At 44.3% G+C, this 23,056-nt stretch overlaps 1 protein-coding gene across 1 annotated transcript in view; it reads right to left on the reverse strand.

Annotated features, from left to right (window-relative positions):
• Positions 1 to 23,056, reverse strand: part of LOC143924362 (aldehyde oxidase-like) — a 306,571-nt gene that overhangs the window by 37,141 nt on the left and 246,374 nt on the right. Inside the window, exons 30-31 of the mRNA XM_077448642.1 lie at positions 9,543 to 9,595; positions 1,468 to 1,582 (exon numbers count right to left, since the gene is read on the reverse strand). Of these exons, the coding sequence (XP_077304768.1) occupies positions 1,468 to 1,582; positions 9,543 to 9,595 (168 nt within the window). The remainder of the gene's footprint in view (positions 1 to 1,467; positions 1,583 to 9,542; positions 9,596 to 23,056) is intronic.

Raw genomic sequence — 23,056 nt, forward strand, 5'->3', positions numbered from 1 at the left:
ATGGAGGAAAAAAATTACTCAACACCATTTTTTTTTTTTGAGTAATTTTTTCCTCCATATTTTTTTTAGAATTCTTTACCATTTTTTTTCTTGTGATCTCCATATTTAATTATTCTGTCAAGTTAACAACTTTTTTTTTTTTTTTTTTTTTAACTTGACAGAATAATTAAATATGGAGATCACAAGAAAAAAATGGTAAAGAATTCTACAAAAAATATGGAGGAAAAAAATTACTCAACACCATTTTTTTTTTTTTTTTTTGAGTAATTTTTTCCTCCATATTTTTTTTAGAATTCTTTACCATTTTTTTTCTTGTGATCTCCATATTTAATTATTCTGTCAAGTTAACAACTTTTTTTTTTTTTTTTAACTTGACAGAATAATTAAATATGGAGATCACAAGAAAAAAATGGTAAAGAATTCTACAAAAAATATGGAGGAAAAAAATTACTCAAAAAAAATAAAAAAATTAAAATAAAAAAATATTAATGAGATGGGGCTTTAAAATAAAAACAAGATCATTCATCAGATGAGGAGAAATAAGACAGAAATGTGTTTTGTGAGAACTCTGTGAGTGAATATGAGCAGCAAAGCAACTTCGTTCTTCTAGCATTATAAATAAAGACTTTGTTCTTCTAGCATTATAAATAAAGACTTCGTTCTTCTAGCATTATAAATAAAGACTTCGTTCTTCTAGCATTATAAATAAAGACTTCGTTCTTCTAGCATTATAAATAAAGACTTCGTTCTTCTAGCATTATAAAGAAGATGCGCTACATTTAAACGAGCACAGAATTTGCAGCATGACGAATGTGCTACTTCCAATACGAACTGGAGTTTTACAAGACCGAGCACTTCCGTCTCGTACTTGCTTCAGAGCATGCGTCGTTTTAGGTCTGTCGGAACAGCATACAGACGAGCGGACTTCTACATCGGAACTGGGTCCGACGGAGTTCCGTCGGAAAAATTTGAAGCATGTTCCATATTCTAAAGTCCGTCAGACTTTGGTGAATCAAAAGTCCGTTGCAGCCCACACACGATCGGATAGTCTGACGGACTCGGTCCTTCGGACTTTGGATGTTGAAAAGTCCGCTCGTGTGTACGCGGCATTAGTGTAAGGGTGTGCACACTTATGCAACCATATTGTTTTATTTTTTTTTTGTTTTTACTTCCCTCCACCTAAAAGATTTCAGTTTGTTGTTCAACTGAGATGTACAGTTTATAGGTCACATTATAGGTGGGAAAAAATCTGAAATTAATTATCTTTGTCTCATTTTTTTACATCACAGAAAGCTGACATTTTAACAGGGGAGTGTAGAATTTTTATATCCACTGTATCTGTATGTCTAATTAATTTGCTTTAAGTAGGAAAACCACAGGCTTGTTACTGGGAATCAGAATCTCTTCTTTCAACTGACTCCAATTGTACTGTTCAATAATAGTACAATATTAGTTTTAATGACTTACCTTATAATCTCCTGATAGGCAGTCTACTTCTACTTCAGAACAGGCAGCCCCAAAAACAGAATATTCAAATGGTCGGCCTTCACCTTTCTCCCAGTCCATATAGGTTTCATATCCCCTGCATAACCATGAACAGCAAATTAAAAAGTATGAACATTGTGCTATTCCAAAGGGTGTTCAGGAAAAAAAAAACATTGTAGCTTGAATCTACATTAAATGTGCCTGATACTGAAGGACTTGATACCTGTATATTGGTATATTACATATATCGGCATATCACAGTTTATAGTTCTACATATGACCATTTACCCAATTGCACAACCTGTGGAGTACCAGTATATGTTGGGGCTTTTATAAATTCTTTATAAATTCTTTATAAATTACCTTGTTGGCTTCTGCTGTGAACAACACGTTTTTAGAGACCGAAAACAAAGGAACATTGATCCTAGGGACTCTGATCATGAAAGGAATTGTGCATATCTGACCTACATCATAATGGACCTTTTTTGGTGCTTTCAGAATCACTGCCAGGGCTTCCAGAGCTGCTGTTCTCAGAATCCTTTCCAAGGCTTCCAATGGTACTTTCAGAGTTCCTTGAAAGGATGCTGGTCATGTCCTCTGAACAAAATAGTATTTAAGCTTCAGTCTTTGAAACTGCTAGTGCTGTGTTTGATCACCAGCTACTTGTGCAAAGAGCTGTAATACTTCCCTGTGAGACTGCCTAACCTTTACCGACCTGGATTGACCTGGTAACGCTCTTGATTTCTGCCTGCCTTCAACTCCTGCCTGGACTTGAGTACTCTCTCATTTGCCGCCTGTCAATACCCTTGCCTAGTTTAGAACATCCACACTGTAGCCATTTTGTTCCTGCTATCCTCTTGGTGCAGTGATCTTGAGGGCCACAGCCTGGTGACAGGTTGCAGTGAAGTAAACTGGGACCACTAGGGGTTCCGCACTGCATGGGTCAACTGCTCGTTATTTTCTAGGGGTGAGCACAAAGTTCATACTCACATGATCTGATGATCCTCCAAAAAACTGAACTCCCCCACAGTCCAGCAGTGGACTGTTCCTGTCTATGGTGTGTGCTGATGTCAGGAACAGTTCATTTTCAAGACCGCCGAAGCATGGGGGTGCCAGACTAGTCTTGTGCGGGGAGGATTGGCAGGTCAGGTAAGTATATCTCCGTTGTCCACTCCCCTAGAACAAAATTAGCCAAATTCACGGAAATAATGTAAGAATGGAATTAATGTCCAAGACTTCCTGAAAAAAATCGCACACTCATGTCAAAACATGTAGGGTGGGACTTCCGGTACGTCACTTTCACTCTCAGTGAAACACACTTTGACTAACCAGTGACATTTCCTGATCAAATACAGATACATGCTTGTCTTTTATACAGTTGTAAGTGCGATTTTTATACATACTGTTGGTAATAAATGGTTTTACACTATGGGAGATCTCTCCTTTCTGCCTTTTCAATATCATTAATATGAGGTTCTGAGTAGATCCATTAGAGGCATCAGTGGGATTGGTCCAAGTGCTCTTAAAATGAGGTACAAGTGCTGTCTTTAATATTGATTGGACCCTGGGCAAACATTTTCTTGGCCCCCCCATGCAATTTCGCTCTCCACCTGCTCTGAGATATACAATAAATAGCAGCTAGACTCAAAATCAGTTTACTGAATCAGATCTGGCAGCGATTGCGATTGGTTACCAGAGGTTACAGAATATCATTACCAATTACTGACTGGTTGCTAGAGGTTACAGCACATGATTTCTGCCTGTTGTTTGGTTGCTAGAGATTAGGGATGAGCCGAACACCCCCGGTTCGGTTTATGGCAGTACATGCGAACTGACAAAAAGTTTGTGAGAACACCGTTAAAGTCTATGGGACCCGAACTTGAAAAATCAAAAGTGCTAATTTTAAAGGCTAATATGCAAGTTATTGTCATAAGTGTTTGAGGGCCCGGGTCCTGCCCCAGGGGACATGTATCAAAGCAAAAAAAGTTTTAAAAACTGATGTTTTTTCGGGAGCAGTGATTTTAATAATGCTTAAAGTGAAACAATAAAAGTGGAATATTCCTTTAAATATCCTGCCTGGGGGATGACTATAGTATGTCTGTAAAGTGGTGCATTTTTCACATATTTAGAACAGTCCCTGCAGCAAAATTACATTTCTAAAGGAATAAAAGTCATTTAAAACTGCTTGCGACTGTAATGTATTGACGGGTCCCAGCAATATAGATGAAAATCATTGAGAAAAACGGCATGGGTCCCCCTCCCCCCAGCCCATCAGTAGGCCCTTTGGGTCTGGTGTGGATATTAAGGGGAATCCCGCACCCAAATTAAAAAAAATAAAAGGCGTGGGGCCCCCAGGCCCTATATACTCTGAACAGCAGTATAAAGGTGGTCCCCGGGTTACGAACAAGATAAGGACTGTAGGTTTGTTCTTAAGTTGAATCTGTTTATAATTTGGAATAGGTACATTTTTTAAGTGTAGCTCCAGCCAAAAAATCTATTTTTAAGCTTTTTGGATAACATGGGGAAGGGTTATCATCCCTGTAACATTTGTTTTGCTGTCTGTGCCCCTGTTCAGAAGATTTCACCTCACTTTCTGTCCCGATGTGTAATGGAAATTTGTAAGTTCTGTATATAAAATTGTATTCTATTTTCTATGTATTGCACACTGCCCTCACTGTTCACATGACACTAATAATGTTTTCAGTATATGTTTGCATTCTTTCGAGTCCTGATTAGAATTAGCCTGCCTATGTAACGCCCATTGTTACCATAAACGTACAATTGTAATATTAATGTGATACCTACTTAATCATGTGTATAAAAACCTTCAATTGCTTCATAATAAGGCAGAACAGTTATTTGGAAAGATGCTGAGCATATCTTTGGTGTCTGTTCCCTACTGCAGTAGTTATTAATAATTTGGAACCACTAATCAATATGAGGATAGGAGTTGCCTATCTATAAAATGTCCAGTTCACAATGACAATTGGATTTTGAAAATTTTGGGTAATTAGGGAAACAAGGATTAGTGATAAAGCATCAGTGGAGACACCTTTTTTATAGGGGACCGCCTGTATATACTATAGGGGCAGAAAAATTGGGCCTTAGGTGTTGGTGGTACCAGAACACTGTAAGCCCTCACAGTTACTCTTAGTGGGTGCAGGAATGGGCCCTGCTGTGAAATATTATATCAAGAATTGTAATTACATGCCACTGTTAAACAGCGGCAAAAAAATTGGGCCTTTGGTGGTGGTGGTGCCACAACACTGTAAGCCCTCACAGTTACTCTTGGTGGGTGCAGGAACAGGCCCTGCTGTGAAATATTATATCAAGAATTGTAATTACATGTCACTGTTAAACAGGGGCAGAAAAATTGGACCTTTGGTGGTGGTGGTGCCACAACACTGTAATCCCTCACAGCTAATAATGGTGGGAGCAGGAACAGGCCCTGAGTGCTTGCGTATGCCCTTGAATCCCTATGAAGCACTCAGAGGAGAAATCTGCAGAGGAAGAGGCCATAGAGGAAGAAGAAGAGGAGGGGGTGGAGGAGAGAGCTGTGGCAGAATCACCACTAGCATTTTGGAGGCGTGGTGGCAGAACAAGCTCCAACAATATTGAACCCTGTACTGCATCCTTCCCAGCTGCCAGCAGAGTTACCCAGTGCGCTGTGAAAGAAAGGTAAGGTCCCTGTTCATGCCTGCTGGACCATGAGTCAGTGGTAATATGCACCTTACTGCTGACCGCCCTGTCCAACAAGGCCAAGACATTGCCTTCCACATGCTGGTAGAGAGCCGGAATGGCCTTCCGTGAAAAGAAATGGCATTTGGGAACCTGCCACTGAGGTACCGCACATTATTATTATTGTACAGGATTTATATAGCACCGACAGTTTACGCAGCTCTTTACAACATTAGGGCAGACAATACAATTACAATACAATTCAATACAGGGGGAATCAAAGGACCCTGCTCGTTAGAGCTTACAATCTAGGAAGGAGGGTCAAGTTATACAAAAAGGTAATAGCTGCGGGGGATGAGCTAATGGAGAAAATAGTGCAGTTGTTAGATGGAGGCAAGATAGGCTTCTCTGAAGAGGAACGTTTTCAAGGATCGCCTAAAAGGGGATACATTTGGAGACAGTCTGACAGATTGGGGTAGCAAATTCCAGAGGATGGGCGAGGCTCCGGAGAAGTCCTGGAGGCGGATATGGGAGGAGGTGTTGAGGGAGCTAGAGAGCAGGAGGTCTTGGGAGGAACGATGAGGGTGGTTAGGTTGGTATTTTGAGACTAGGCTAGTGATGTAGCTGGGGGCAGAGTTGTGGATGGCTTTGTAACTTAATGTTAGTATTTTGAATTGAATCCATCAGGCAAGTGGCAGCCAATGGAGAGATTGGCAGAGAGGGGTAGCAGACACTGAATGGTTTGTAAGGTGGAAGAGTCTGGCAGCAGCATTCATGATGGAATGAAGTGGGGATAGTCTATTTAAAGGTAAGCCAATGAGGAGGGAGTTACAGTAGTCAAGGCTAGAGAGAACCAGGGAGTGAATCAGGGGCTTGGTGGTTTCCTTGGTTAAAAAGGGACGTAGCTTGGAGATGTTGCAGAGGTTGAGGCGGCTTTGGAAAGTGATTGGATATAGGGCCGAAAAGGAGAGTTCAGAGTCCAGGATAACACCTAGAACCTTGGCATGTTGGGATGGGTGGATGGTTGTGCCATTGCTTTTGACAGAGAAGTCAGGGGAAGAGGCACATGGGGGAGGAAATATTATAAGCTCAGTTTTGGACAAGTTAGGTTTGAGGAAGTGTTGTGACATCCATACAGATATGTATGTTAGCAAGTTAGTGATGCGTGAGGAGACTGATGAAGTGAGTTGAGGGGTGGAGAGATAGATTTTTGTGTCGTCGGCTTAGAAATGATATTGAAAGCCATGAGAGGCGATCAGCTGACCCAGGGCAGAGGTAAAATAGGTCCAAGAATAGAACCTTGGGGAACCCCGACAGAGAAGAGAAGAGGAGTGGAGGAAGTAGAATTGTAAGTGACACTGAGGGTGCATTGGGATAGGTAGGATGAGAGCCACTGAAGAGCACAGTCATAGAGATCAAGGGAGTAAAGTTTTTTGAGCAGGAGGGGGTGGTCAACCATGTCAAAGGCAGCTGAAAGATCCAGAAGTAGGAGTACAGAATAGTGTCCGTGGTTTTCCACAAATTGGTTTTCCACACATTCCACAGATTCACGAAAAGGGGCAAAGTCTACCAGCTGAAAAGGAAGCAGTTGCAGTGCTAGCAAATTGACCAAGCTAACATTCAGGCGCTGAGCATGTGGATGGCTGGGACCGAATTTCTTTCAACAATTTAGCAACTGGGGTAGGGAAATTTGCCTGCTAAAATCAGATGTTGGTGTACCACTAGCAGATTGGCCGCAAGTACTTGGGACACCTATTTCTATACCTTCATTCCTCCCAGTGCAGGTTTCTGAGAGGACTAGAGGTATACTGGGGTTGGCGATCCCAGCTGATGAGGAGCAAGGAGACGTCCGCCTTGTTCTTTGATGTGGGTCTTTTATGTCTGACGGCCAAGCATGTGGTGCCCAAGTGGCTGCTGTTTTCGCTACGCTTAATACACTTCAGACATATGTTGCAAGCAGCAATGGTGTGATCTGCACACATGTCAAAAAATGCCCACACCAAAGAAATTTTCAAAATATGCAGTGAGTCAGCAGTGCCCTGCACCTGCTTAGCTCTATGGTGTGATGCAATAGGGTGGCTGAACACCAGAAGTGTAATGACAACTATGGGTGCACTGTATTGTGTACTGTGTACACCACCAGAAATGTAATAGCAACTGCACTATGGGTGCACGGTACTGTGTACACCACCAGAAATGTGATAACAATTATGGGTGCACTGTATTGTGTACTGTGTACTAAGGATGAGCCGAACACCCCAGTTCGGTTTGCACCAGAACCTGCGAACAGACCTAAACTTCGTGTGAACTTTAGAACCCTATTAAAGTCTATGGGACTCGAATGTTCAAAATCTAAAGTGCTAATTTTAAAGGTTAATATGCAAGTTACTGTCCTAAAAAGTATTTGGGGACCTGGGTCCTGCCCCAGGGGACATGTATCAATGCAAAAAAAAGTTTTAAAAATGGCAGTTTGTTCGGGAGCAGTGATTTTAATAATGATTAAAGTGAAACAATAAAAGTGTAATATTCCTTTAAATTTCGTACCTGGGGTTTCCCGTGCTTAGAACTGTCCCTGCACAAAGTGTCATTTCTGCAGGAAAAAAAGTCATTTAAAATCACTCGTGGCTATAATGAATTGTCGGCTCCCGTAATACAGAGTACACTCATTGAAAGTCATTGATAAAAAAAAAAAAGTGTGGGGTTCCCCCAAATTCAATTACCAGGCCCTTCAGGTCTGGTATGGATATTAAGGGGAACCCCGCATCAAATAAAAAAAAACAAATTACGTGGGGTTCCCCCTAAAAATCCATACCAGACCCTTTATCTGAGAACGCAACCTGGCAGGCCGCAGGAAAAGAGGGGGGATGAGAGAGCGCCCCCCCCCTGAACCGTAATAGAATGTGGGGGAACTTCACGCTTTTTTTTTTTTTTTTATCAATGACTTTTAACAAGTGTTCTCTGTATTACGGGAGCCGACAATTCATTATAGCCCCAAGTGATTTTAAATGACTTTTTTTCCTGCAGAAATTACACTTTGTGCAAGGACAGTTCTAAGCATGGGAAACATGCGCCCCTTTACAGGCATACTTTACACACCCCCCAGGTACGAAAATTAAAGGAATGGCCTGCAGTCAGATATAGGCTACACTGGATGCAGTGTATATATATATATATATATATATATATATATATATATATATATATATATATGTATATAGCGATCTCACAGTGCATTATGGGGCATTGCACGGTGCTCGAATTTGCCGTGAACGCCCCATAATGTTAGTTCTTCGACCTGAACATAAAGGTCATCCCTACTAGAGATTACTGTACATCAATACTGCTCACTGATCGGTTGCTATAGGTTACTGCACATCATCTCCTCACTGCCTGCACACCATGGACTTGGGAGGTGAGCAGACCCATCAATAGACAGAAAAATCCTAGGGGTCCCAGAACTCCTGGGATCAGTGGCAATGCTGGGTGGAGGGTATGATCAATGGCAAAGCTTATTTTTTTTTACAGACTACCAATATAAAGAGGCGTTTTAACACTGGTCCCCAATAAATTAGGGGTTTACACTGACCACTAATGTAATAGAAGCATTTACAGTGACCACCAATGTAAGTGGGGCCTTCACACTGGCCACTAATGTGAATGAAAGGATTCTATACCAAGCCCCAATGTAATGAGAAGATTTACAGTGACTACCAGTGTAACTGAGACATTTAGGCTGCTTTCACATTTGTGTGTGTCAGGAACGCAAGCAAAATCGCTTTCCTGACACCACAGAAATGTGCTGCCCTTTAGCAGATACACAGCAGTGCCATTAATTGTTAATAGTCCCCTCACATATCTGCTGACATGTGCTGTGGCACCGTATGATTTTGAAAAAAACGTTAGGGATTTTCCACATTTCTAGTGCATAGAGCAGCCCATTGAAATGAATAGGCTGGACCTAAATATTTATCCGCCATGTCAGTGCACCTTTGCAGCCTAAAACCCCTGCTAACCTCTGCACCCCAAACCTTCCCCATCCTCTACTGCAGGAGCAGTTACTTCAGAGCTTAGTAAATGAGCAGAAGCTCTGCTGACTTCCATTATCCAACCATGTGTAGGCAAAAATGCAGCTTTTTTTGCTTTCCTTGCATGTGATTGGGTATTTCTTGCAAAGTGAAGCTTTACCTCATTTACTAAGCTCTGGAGCAACTGCAGTTGATCCCAGAGTGCACAGATATCTGGGCAATCTTAGGTTTGCAGGTTTTCATCTAAATTTGAAATACGTTTTTGGGTACACTTGGCTTTTTAAATTTTTTTATGTAATTATAAAGTTACTTGTTGAACGTTATCTTAAAATATACATTAGCATAGTACTTTACCTGAAAAATCCAGTGGCAGAAAGGCTTATTCTTTGAAAAAAGGCTTCTTCAACCTATTACAGAAAATAAATTGTGAGTCAATTTGTAAAACCATTCAAAGTGCAAAGAATGTGTACAATGCAGCTCTTGACTCACGTGGTTAATGGGCTAATGCATTTAATATTATCATATAAACTAACACCAAATAGGCCCCAATCGCCTATGCTTGTTCAGGGCAAAAAACCTGAGTTGTTTTAATTGACCACCCCTCCTCGGTATATGCTTACCTTTCCTTCACTCAACCCCCTGAGGGGCTGCACATTGGACGCCCAAAAAGACAGTGGCGGAACTCCTGCTTCGCCCCCCCCCTTCTCCTACTGTGAGGATGGCCTGGTCGCCGCCGCCGCTGCTGTTAGAGGTAATGGCAAAGTACTCGCTGTCATTCCTGCAGCGGACCTCCGCCCATCCTCTCCATGGCTCTCCCCCATTGCTGCTGACATGTTGGGATGAGAAAGTCAGCTGATGCCTGGGGGAGCTTCCTGCTGTGCACGGAGACCCATGTTTTTTTTTCACAAAAAAAAAAAACGGAGACCCATGTTGAAAGAGGGATTGCTGGAGGCACAGCTGACAGTCTGACACTGATAGCAAGTGTCAGCATCATTAATCTCATCTCCACCACCCCTGCCTGTGTCTAAAACCCCTCTGCCATCCCCCACGTGTCTAAAACCCCTCCACCACCCCTGCCTGTGTCTAAAACCCCTCTGCCATCCCCCCTGTGTCTAAAACCCCTCCGCCACCCCTGCCTGTGTCTAAAACCCCTCTGCCACCCCTGCCTGTGTCTAAAACCCCTCTGCCACCCCTGCCTGTGTCTAAAACCCCTCCGCCACCCCTGCCTGTGTCTAAAACCCCACAGCCACCCCTGCCTGTATCTAAACCCCCGCCACCCCTGCCTGTGTCCAAAACCCCCGTCACCCCTGCCTGTGTCTAAACCCACCCACTACTCCTGCCTTTGTCTAAACCCCTGCGCCCCCACCACCCCTGCCTGTGTTTAACCTCCCCACCACCCCTGCCTGTGTCTAAGCCCCCTCCGCCACCCCTGCCTATGTCTAAACCCCCCACCATCCCTGCCTGTGTATAACCCCCTGCCACCCCTGCCTGTGTCTAACCCCCCTGCCACCCCTGCCTGTGTCTAATCCCCCCTGCCACCCCAGCCTGTGTCTAAACCCCCCTGCCTGTGTTTAAACCCCCCTGCCACCCCTGCCTGTGTCTAACCCTCCTCCACCCCTGCCTGTGTCTAACCCTCCGCCTGTGTCTAAACCCCCCGCTACCCCTGCCTGTATCTAAACCCCCCGCCTGTATCTAAACCCCCAACTGTGTCTAAACCCCCCACCACCCCTGCCTGTGTAATAAACCCCCACTACCCCTGCCTGTGTCTAAACCCCCGTCCCCGCTACCCCTGCCTGTGTCTAAATAGCATACCACCCCCACCACGCCTGCCTGTGTCTATGTGTCTAAATCCCTCTGCCACCCATGCCTGTGTCTAACTCCCCCCACCACCCTTGCCTGTGTCTAAACCCCCTACCACCCCTGCCTGTGTCTAAATCCCCTACCACCCCTGCCTGTGTCTAAATCCCCCAGCCACCCCAGCCCGTGTCTAACCCCCCCGCCACCCCTGCCTGAGTCTAAACCCCTCACCACTCCTGCCTGTGTCTAAACCCGCCCCACCACCCACTCCCCCCCACCCCAGCCCGTGTCTAACCCCCCACCACCCCTGACTGTGCCTAATCCCCCCATTACCACCCATGTCTGTGTCTAACCACCCCTGGCTGTGCCTAACCCTCCTGCCTGTGTCTAAACCATTCCACCACCCCTGCCTGTGTCTAAACCCCCCACCACCCCTGCCTGTGTCTAAACTTCCCCCCACCACCCCTGCCTGTGTCAAAACCCCCCCACCACCCCTACCTGTGTACCTCTGACTGAATCTGACTGAATCCCCCTCCCACCCACCACCACATCTACCTTTGTCTGAACTCCCGCCCAACACCACTGCTGCCTCAGACTGAACCCCCCCCCACCACCACCAGGAACGCCTCTGTGTGAACCCCCTCACCTCCCCTGCCTCAGACTAAACCCCACCACCACTGTTGCATGTAAATCTGACTTCCTTATAAATTAAATTTTAGTTTTAACTGTCATAATATAAAATAATGGCTGTGGGGGCCTTTTGGTAGGCGTAATTTTTTTTTGATGGGCAGGCAGCATTTCATTCCTGGACCCAGGCAGCCTTGTCTTGGGCCAGTCATGGGCCAGCCAGTCTTGGGCCAGCCCTGGCTATCACAATAGCAACCGCTGGATAGGTTAAAAAGAACAACAAGGTTTCTTACCTTGCCATATAGATGCGCTCAGTAATCTTTTAATAGCTTGGAAAAAGATTTGGGGATCTGTATTGGTAGAGCTCTATATAGGTACAAGAGTTTCGGAAGGGTTATCATTTTAAAAGAAAAAAAGGAGAGGAAATCTGCGCTACAGTGTGTACTTAACGAAAATGTGTGATGCAGCAGTTCTAATATATACCCAAAGTGTAATATACATATAGAGACAAAGAAAAAAGAAGAGAACTGCGCAATCCCCAATATTTCTATTAGGATTTAAACCAATCTACCTTAAACAGGTGTATCTTGTGATCTATAACTCTAACACACCAAACTTATGACTAAATAAACCATAAAACATTACTTATAATTGTATACAGTGAATATATATGTTCCCTCATAGGCTATGAACCAAAAAGGAAAAAACATGTGCAATTCAAAGAAAAAAAGGCATATAAAGTAAACTCAAACGGTTCTAAAACTATATGTGATAACATAAAGTCCATAAACAGTCCAACTGGAGAGACACCCTGTGTGGAAGGGATCTATTCAATCGTAAAGCTTTTCAATCAGCGTGAAGAAAAACCAAGTGCACCTCCACCAGACAAGTAATAATAGCCCCTTACCAGATGTCCCGGTAGGGAGCGCTTAATCACAAAATGGGTCTGCAGATGGATCAAACTTGAGCCCTCCAAATGGAACACTATCGTAAGGCAGGTTAGGAGATATAACAGTCATAAACCGTCCAGCATGGGAAGACGCTGTTTGAAGCGGGTCTCAGATGTATAGCATTGTAGAATCAAGGAGGGTTCACCATAGGGAGGAAAAAAAGCGCTCCAAATAGTGTAAAATCATTTATTAAAACGAATATAAAAAACAAGAGATGCACTTACAAACATGAAAGAACATCAGGCATATCATCAAACTGGGCAAGCGTCGGCCGATCGCGAACACCAATCGATATCCCTTCTAGTACCGGTTCACATAAGGCAAGTAAGCGTGTCACGCCACCCAACGCGTTTCGTGAAAAATTCACGTCGTCTGGGGTATGGGTGACACGCCATATTGCCTCCATTAAATAGTGAATGTTGGAACAAGCCACCTCCTCCGCTGTTTGAGAGTCTCTTTTACTTCCGGGGTCAAAGGGCCAAGCCTCACTCCCATATCCAATAGAATGCGAGGTCAAAGGGCCAAGACAGCGGAAGTGATGCTCCCATGTCCAATGACGTGCAAGATCAGGGGGCCAGGGCGGCGGAAGTGATCCATGCCATCACCCGCCCCTCTCTGTGACAACACGCCGTACGTAACGAGCGAATGACGCCACGTCGTGGATCACGAGCGGATGACAACACGACGTGCGTAGCGAGCGGATGGGCGGTGCACACCACCCACTACAAGGAAGTGTGTGCGCTCCATCTGATACCATGTCTCGCTTTCAATGTAATGGGCGTAACGAGCGGATGACACCGCGCCGTACGTAGCAGACGGATGAACGGCGCACATCACCCCTTACATGGAAGTGTGTGCGCTTCATCTGGTGCCACGTCTCACTTTCAATAAAGCGTGGTAATAACTACGAGCCTCCATAGCAAATAAGTCTTCCTACTTACCCCAAAGGAGGAAGATATATATAGGAGGAATACCTCAAACAAAACTAAATTAAGACAGGGGAGGAGGGGACTGGTCCAACCACAAAATTAAAAATTATTAACTGACAATTAATAGTCAAAATAGATAAAACATGCAAGGCACTTTATAATGCATATCTAACTCATTATGTGGTTAAACACTCCGTAATGATAAAATAGCGGTATTGAATCAGCTACAAAGTTCACCCACAACAAAAAGTGGAAGGGACATACACAATTGTATTATATGGAACTCAATGTATTGTGAGATATAAGATATTTCTCCCTTAGAATAGAAAAATGGGAGCTTACAAGAACAACCATCAGATGCTAAAATAAGGTAGGGAAATCCACAGATATCTAGATCCCACGATGTCTGATGGAAAAGTCATATCTGTTTAGCGTCTATACCTAGAACACTGACATAAACAACACACTAAGCATTATTAATAAATGCATTAACGTCTGTATCTGTATTCATACCGTAAGGGGTGTAAGTTTTTAGTCTATGGATCCAAGACATCTCCAACCGTGAGATCTCTCTGACCAGAGCTCCCCCCCTCCAGTGGGGTTTGTACTTATCAATCCCCATGTACAAGATGTTGGACGGATCCCTTCCATGTTTCTCGTCATAGTGTCTAGAAAGGGGATGTTTGTCAAAACCCCGTTTAATGTTGGCGATATGCTCATTCAATCTGACCTTGAGGGCTCTCTTAGTTCTCCCCACGTACTGAAGCCCACAAGGACATTGAATGAGATAAACCACTGCTTCTGACGAGCATGTAATGAACGGCTCCACTGTGTACTTTCTCTGGGTACTGGTGGAGACAAACTCAAGGATTTTAGAGTTTTTGTTCTTATTATAGGAACACACCTGACAATTCCTACATCTATAGTACCCTTTAAGGTTCTGAAAGAAGCATCTGTCTTTAACAGGGGGGTTCTGTACGCTAGGGGCAATCATATTACCTAGTGAGGAGACTCCTTTAAAGATCACTCTGGGGACTTCCGGTAGGATAGTTCCAAGAGTTTGGTCACTGGTCAGAATATGCCAGTGTCTGCGGATAAGCTGTTTAACATTCTGGTGTTGCATCGAGAAGGTAGTGACGAAGGGTAATAAGGACTGATTTGCATCAACCACACGCTCCCTGTCCGCCAGCAAAGCAGATCTGTCTCTCTCCCGTGCTTTTGTATAAGCCTCGGTCAACAAGTCCGCTGCGTAGCCCTTCTCCGCAAACCGCTGGGATAGTAACTTAGCTTGCTCATCAAACTTGTTGGTATCAGAACAATTTCTCCTGATACGTAGGTACTGTCCCAAAGGGACCGACCTTAACCAGGAGTCCAAGTGACAGCTGCCCATAGGAATATAGGAATTCCTATCTGTAGACTTAAAGAAGGTGGAGGTGACAAAACTCTCACTGTTAACCTTGATGTTTAAATCTAGAAAGTTGACACCTTCCTGGCTGGCTTCATAGCTAAATTTGATGCCTCTCGTGTTGTTATTTAGCCCTTCCATAAAGGCGTGGAGTTCGTGTTCGTCACCATCCCAAAGGAGGAGGACGTCATCAATATAACGTGCCCACAGCACTATCTCCGGTCGTCTAGGAGAATCGATGACATCCTCCTCCCATTTGGCCATAAATAAGTTAGCCAAACTGGGGGCATATTTGGCCCCCATGGCAACCCCTTTATCTTGACGATAAAACTGGTTATCGAACCAGAAGTAATTGTGCTTGGCTGCAAAATCTAAAAGAGCCAAAATGAAATCAATCTGGATCTGTGTTAAACCAGAGTCTCGCTCCAAATAAACCCTGGCGGCTTCAAGTCCCAGTTCATGGGGAATAATGGTGTAGAGAGATGTCACATCGGCTGTCACGAGCCATAAGCCTGGGGTTGGTTTGAAGGTGTTTAACATGTTCAGGATTTGCTTAGTATCCCTCACGTATGATGGGATTTTCTTCACAAGCGGCTGAAGAAAAAAGTCTATATACCTGCCCACCCTGGACGTCACTGAATCTATGCCACTGACAATAGGTCGACCAGGGGGGCAGGTAATACTCTTATGTAGCTTCGGGAGATAATAGATAACTGGGGTTCTGGGGGCCATAGGTACAAGGAAAGATTTTTCCTTGTCCGTAAGGATCCCTCTACGGAAACCCTCATCTACAATCCCTGTTAATTCCTTTTTGTATTTCGTCACTGGATCCCTGCTAAGCAGGGAGTAAGTCTCCCTGTCATCAGTAATGTGATGCAACTCTTTGAGATAGTCACACCTGTCCAGGATAGCAATGCCACCCCCTTTATCTGCAGGTCTGATGACAAGGGACTTATTGTTGCAGAGGGAATCCAAACCCTTCTGCAGGTCACCCCGAAGTTTAAATTTTTTTATATTCATCCCATCCAAATCCTTAAGTACTAGATCCCTAAAGACTTTAATACTAGGGGCCAGTGTCCCTGGGGGATTGAAAAGGGATGCATTGGCAAGGCCGGAATGTTGAAAGACCGGACTCGGCCTAATATTCTCCTGAATGGGGTTACCCAACATATACCGCTTGATATTTAATCTGCGTACAAATTTGTGTATGTCCATGTAGGTCTAAAATTTGCTCAGACATCTTGGTGGAGCAAATTTCAGACCCTTATCCAAAAGCCGTTTTTCGGAGTCAGAAAGTGCCTGGGTGCTAAGGTTAAAAATACCCTCCCCTAGTGCCTTTTTCGTTTTAGCTGCTTGTATCCGCCTCCCCCCTCTGACTCCCCTCTTGGTTCTATAGGCCTTTTCAGGCCTCTGTGGTCCCTGGGAAAATCCCACCCGTGGTTATTGATGGAGTCATGACTGGGTTGGGAGGGCCTAAACACAGCACTTTGATCTACCCCCCGTGATCTATATGGTGCTTGCTGGAGATTATCCTCACTCTGGCTCCCCATGTATGGGGCTTCAAAGTCTGCCAACGGGAAGAAACGGTTTTGAGTTGAAGCCTCCCAAGGTTGATTTCTCCTATTGGAGTAGACCGACCTCTCTTGGTCAAACCCTTGAATAGAGTCCCATACTGGGTAACTGCCAGGTCCTTGAGTTAGGGTAGGTCTCTGATGGCCACCCTGATGAGGGCCCTTATTGTTCTTTTTCTTGTTTTTATTATTGTATCTCCCATTTACGGGTCCCCTCCCCGGGGAAGCCCACTGGGGTCTTGGAGATGCCAGAGACAAAGAGGTATTACCTCGTGTCTGCCATGGACCAGTGCCCAGATGGGCTTGATTACTCGGTGTGACTCTAACACCCCGTACCCATTCTGTGGGATAATGTACTATGTTGTCCCTTGGGACTGCCTCAGTAAATGGGAGATACAATAATAAAAACAAGAAAAAGAACAATAAGGGCCCTCATCAGGGTGGCCATCAGAGACCTACCCTAACTCAAGGACCTGGCAGTTACCCAGTATGGGACTCTATTCAAGGGTTTGACCAAGAGAGGTCGGTCTACTCCAATAGGAGAAATCAACCTTGGGAGGCTTCAACTCAAAACCGTTTCTTCCCGTTGGCAGACTTTGAAGCCCCATACATGGGGAGCCAGAGTGAGGATAATCTCCAGCAAGCACCATATAGATCACGGGGGGTAGATCAAAGTGCTGTGTTTAGGCCCTCCCAACCCAGTCATGACTCCATCAATAACCACGGGTGGGATTTTCCCAGGGACCACAGAGGCCTGAAAAGGCCTATAGAACCAAGAGGGGAGTCAGAGGGGGGAGGCGGATACAAGCAGCTAAAACGAAAAAGGCACTAGGGGAGGGTATTTTTAACCTTAGCACCCAGGCACTTTCTGACTCCGAAAAACGGCTTTTGGATAAGGGTCTGAAATTTGCTCCACCAAGATGTCTGAGCAAATTTTAGACCTACATGGACATACACAAATTTGTACGCAGATTAAATATCAAGCGGTATATGTTGGGTAACCCCATTCAGGAGAATATTAGGCCGAGTCCGGTCTTTCAACATTCCGGCCTTGCCAATGCATCCCTTTTCAATCCCCCAGGGACACTGACCCCTAGTATTAAAGTCTTTAGGGATCTAGTACTTAAGTATTTGGATGGGATGAATATAAAAAAATGTAAACTTCGGGGTGACCTGCAGAAGGGTTTGGATTCCCTCTGCAACAATAAGTCCCTTGTCATCAGACCTGCAGATAAAGGGGGTGGCATTGCTATCCTGGACAGGTGTGACTATCTCAAAGAGTTGCATCGCATTACTGATGACAGGGAGACTTACTCCCTGCTTAGCAGGGATCCAGTGACGAAATACAAAAAGGAATTAACAGGGATTGTAGATGAGGGTTTCCGTAGAGGGATCCTTACGGACAAGGAAAAATCTTTCCTTGTACCTATGGCCCCCAGAACCCCAGTTATCTATTATCTCCCGAAGCTACATAAGAGTATTACCTGCCCCCCTGGTCGACCTATTGTCAGTGGCATAGATTCAGTGACGTCCAGGGTGGGCAGGTATATAGACTTTTTTCTTCAGCCGCTTGTGAAGAAAATCCCATCATACGTGAGGGATACTAAGCAAATCCTGAACATGTTAAACACCTTCAAACCAACCCCAGGCTTATGGCTCGTGACAGCCGATGTGACATCTCTCTACACCATTATTCCCCATGAACTGGGACTTGAAGCCGCCAGGGTTTATTTGGAGCGAGACTCTGGTTTAACACAGATCCAGATTGATTTCATTTTGGCTCTTTTAGATTTTGCAGCCAAGCACAATTACTTCTGGTTCGATAACCAGTTTTATCGTCAAGATAAAGGGGTTGCCATGGGGGCCAAATATGCCCCCAGTTTGGCTAACTTATTTATGGCCAAATGGGAGGAGGATGTCATCGATTCTCCTAGACGACCGGAGATAGTGCTGTGGGCACGTTATATTGATGACGTCCTCCTCCTTTGGGATGGTGACGAACACGAACTCCACGCCTTTATGGAAGGGCTAAATAACAACACGAGAGGCATCAAATTTAGCTATGAAGCCAGCCAGGAAGGTGTCAACTTTCTAGATTTAAACATCAAGGTTAACAGTGAGAGTTTTGTCACCTCCACCTTCTTTAAGTCTACAGATAGGAATTCCTATATTCCTATGGGCAGCTGTCACTTGGACTCCTGGTTAAGGTCGGTCCCTTTGGGACAGTACCTACGTATCAGGAGAAATTGTTCTGATACCAACAAGTTTGATGAGCAAGCTAAGTTACTATCCCAGCGGTTTGCGGAGAAGGGCTACGCAGCGGACTTGTTGACCGAGGCTTATACAAAAGCACGGGAGAGAGACAGATCTGCTTTGCTGGCGGACAGGGAGCGTGTGGTTGATGCGAATCAGTCCTTATTACCCTTCGTCACTACCTTCTCGATGCAACACCAGAAGGTTAAACAGCTTATCCGCAGACACTGGCATATTCTGACCAGTGACCAAACTCTTGGAACTATCCTACCGGAAGTCCCCAGAGTGATCTTTAAAGGAGTCTCCTCGCTAGGTAATATGATTGCCCCTAGCGTACAGAACCCCCCTGTTAAAGACAGATGCTTCTTTCAGAACCTTAAAGGGTACTATAGATGTAGGAATTGTCAGGTGTGTTCCTATAATAAGAACAAAAACTCTAAGGCCGCGTACACACGCGCGGACTGTTGGCCCAACTTTGTCCGTCCAACAGTTTGAGCGAACAGTCCGCTCAAACTTAGCATGGACGGACATGGCCACACACGACGAACGAACAGTTTGCTGAAACCGTGCGCGATGACGTGAACGGCACGTACGACGGGACGCAAAATACGACGTCCTATACACTGCATTATAACTTTCGGCTTGAAAATCCTTTCTGAGCATGCGCGGAACTTAGTTTGACGAACAAGCCTACACACGGGCGGACTGTTCGTTGAAACAAGGTTTCAGCGGACAGTTTTTCGGAATTTCCGTAAAACCTTGTCTGTCCAACTGTCCGCTGAAACTGTCCGCTGAAAGCCCACACACGAGCGGACTGTCCGCCCAAACACTGTTCAGCGGACAAGGTTGGGCCAACAGTCCGCGCGTGTGTACGCGGCCTTAAATCCTTGAGTTTGTCTCCACCAGTACCCAGAGAAAGTACACAGTGGAGCCGTTCATTACATGCTCGTCAGAAGCAGTGGTTTATCTCATTCAATGTCCTTGTGGGCTTCAGTACGTGGGGAGAACTAAGAGAGCCCTCAAGGTCAAATTGAATGAGCATATCGCCAACATTAAACGGGGTTTTGACAAACATCCCCTTTCTAGACACTATGACGAGAAACATGGAAGGGATCCGTCCAACACCTTGTACATGGGGATTGATAAGTACAAACCCCACTGGAGGGGGGGAGCTCTGGTCAGAGAGATCTCACGGTTGGAGATGTCTTGGATCCATAGACTAAAAACTTACACCCCTTACGGTATGAATACAGATACAGACGTTAATGCATTTATTAATAATGCTTAGCGTGTTGTTTATGTCAGTGTTCTAGGTATAGACGCTAAACAGATATGACTTTTCCATCAGACATCGTGGGATCTAGATATCTGTGGATTTCCCTACCTTATTTTAGCGTCTGATGGTTGTTCTTGTAAGCTCCCATTTTTCTATTCTAAGAGAGAAATATCTTATATCTCACAATACATTGAGTTCCATATAATACAATTGTGTATGTCCCTTCCACTTTTTGTTGTGGGTGAACTTTGTAGCTGATTCAATACCGCTATTTTATCATTACGGAGTGTTTAACCACATAATGAGTTAGATATGCATTATAAAGTGCCTTGCATGTTTTATCTATTTTGACTATTAATTGTCAGTTAATAATTTTTAATTTTGTGGTTGGACCAGTCCCCTCCTCCCCTGTCTTAATTTAGTTTTGTTTGAGGTATATACATTCCTCCTATATATATCTTCCTCCTTTGGGGTAAGTAGGAAGACTTATTTGCTATGGAGGCTCGTAGTTATTACCACGCTTTATTGAAAGTGAGACGTGGCACCAGATGAAGCGCACACACTTCCATGTAAGGGGTGATGTGCGCCGTTCATCCGTCTGCTACGTACGGCGCGGTGTCATCCGCTCGTTACGCCCATTACATTGAAAGCGAGACATGGTATCAGATGGAGCGCACACACTTCCTTGTAGTGGGTGGTGTGCGCCGCCCATCCGCTCGCTACGCACGTCGTGTTGTCATCCGCTCGTGATCCACGACGTGACGTCATTCGCTCGTTACGTACGCCGTGTTGTCACGCCGTCGTAAGGAGCGTCTTTTTCAGACGTAAACAGAGAGGGGCGGGTGATTGCATGGATCACTTCCGCCGCCCTGGCCCCCTGATCTTGCACGTCATTGGACATGGGAGCATCACTTCCGCTGTCTTGGCCCTTTGACCTCGCATTCTATTGGATATGGGAGTGAGGCTTGGCCCTTTGACCCCGGAAGTGAAAGAGACTCTCAAACAGCGGAGGAGGTGGCTTGTTCCAACATTCACTATTTAATGGAGGCAATATGGCGTGTCACCCATACCCCAGACGACGTGAATTTTTCACGAAACGCGTTGGGTGGCGTGACACGCTTACTTGCCTTATGTGAACCGGTACTAGAAGGGATATCGATTGGTGTTCGCGATCGGCCGACGCTTGCCCAGTTTGATGATATGCCTGATGTTCTTTCATGTTTGTAAGTGCATCTCTTGTTTTTTATATTCGTTTTAATAAATGATTTTACACTATTTGGAGCGCTTTTTTTCCTCCCTATGGTGAACCCTCCTTGATTCTACAATGCTATACATCTGAGACCCGCTTCAAACAGCGTCTTCCCATGCTGGATGGTTTATGACTGTTGTATCTCCTAACCTGCCTTACGATAGTGTTCCATTTGGAGGGCTCAAGTTTGATCCATCTGCAGACCCATTTTGTGATTAAGCGCTCCCTACCGGGACATCTGGTAAGGGGCTATTATTACTTGTCTGGTGGAGGTGCACCTGGTTTTTCTTCACACTGATTGAAAAGCTTTACGGTTGAATAGATCCCTTCCACACAGGGTGTCTCTCCAGTTGGACTGTTTATGGACTTTATGTTATCACATATCGTTTTAGAACCGTTTGAGTTTACTTTATATGCCTTTTTTTCTTTGAATTGCACATGTTTTTTCCTTTTTGGTTCATAGCCTATGAGGGAACATATATATTCACTGTATACAATTATAAGTAATATTTTATGGTTTATTTAGTCATAAGTTTGGTGTGTTAGAGTTATAGATCACAAGATACACCTGTTTAAGGTAGATTGGTTTAAATCCTAATAGAAATATTGGGGATTGCGCAGTTCTCTTCTTTTTTCTTTATCATTTTAAAAGCTGCTGCTCTACCAGCCCAGGAGAGATAATGTTTGCTTAGTTCTTGAAGATCATTCCTGCAAGTATGAGGAAATGGCAGGTAGTTGCAGCTATATAAGTTTGAGGATGGAGATGTCAAGGATATGCCTAAATAAGGCATTGAGGAGGATACCCATTGGAAAGGAACTGTAGATTGTAGCAATTTGGTAGATTTAGCAATATGAACGTCAAGGACATTGGATTTGGAATCCTTTACTATTGTAAAACACAAAATTGCAGGAGGTATGAGCTTCCCAGACACAAAAGATTACTACATGGCTGTAATACTGGATCAAATCAGACAATGGTTTACGCCTCTGTTTCACAAACATTGGCAATTTATCGAGCAGTCATTTCTACCTGAAGGCAATTTAAGCTCCCTTCTGCTAGCTCAGAAGACTCACATAAAACCCAAAAAAACAGATCACCCAACGATAGCGGCTGCAGTTGAGGCATGGCACTTCCTATTCCGAAACGAATCCCTAACAGAACACACCCAATCAGTATATCCCCCTGTATAGGTATTAAACTTCTTACTCTCTGATCTGTCTCTTAAACACTGGTCAAACATAAAAAGCCTCCCACTAAAAGGACTAATACATAATGACCAACTCCTTCCATTCCAAACCCTTAAAACTAGATACCTAATACCATCGCAAGGTGCATACACATATAAATGTATAGCCTCCTACCTGAAAAAAAATCCTGCCCCATCAGTCATAATTCCTACCAAGGCATGGTCCTTCTGAACTTCAAACTCCCCCAAAGTAAAAGGAATAACCCTAATGTACAATCTCTTTCAAAACAATGACAAGTTCACTAAGACATCAATTTACAAAAGATGGGAAAGGGATCTACAGGCCTCTTTCTCAGATTCCCAATGGCGCTCAGCCATACATTACAACCACAAAGCATCCACCTGTATTAATTATTGGGAACTATCGCAAAAAATCCACCATAGATGGCATCTTACTCCTGTACCAATGTATAAATTTGCAAATCTTGACAACAACAGTTGTTTTAGAGGCTGCGCCTCCAATTCTCTGGGATTGTCCACACATTCACACATTTTGGAGAAAAGTATTCTCTTTAATATTAGATATCACTGGGATTATCACTAAATCTACTCCATCCCTAGCTT

Source organism: Lithobates pipiens, unplaced genomic scaffold, assembly GCF_037356315.1.
Source record: "Lithobates pipiens isolate NorthernLeopardFrog02 unplaced genomic scaffold, aLitPip1_a1.2 Scaffold_22, whole genome shotgun sequence".
NCBI lineage: Eukaryota > Metazoa > Chordata > Amphibia > Anura > Ranidae > Lithobates > Lithobates pipiens.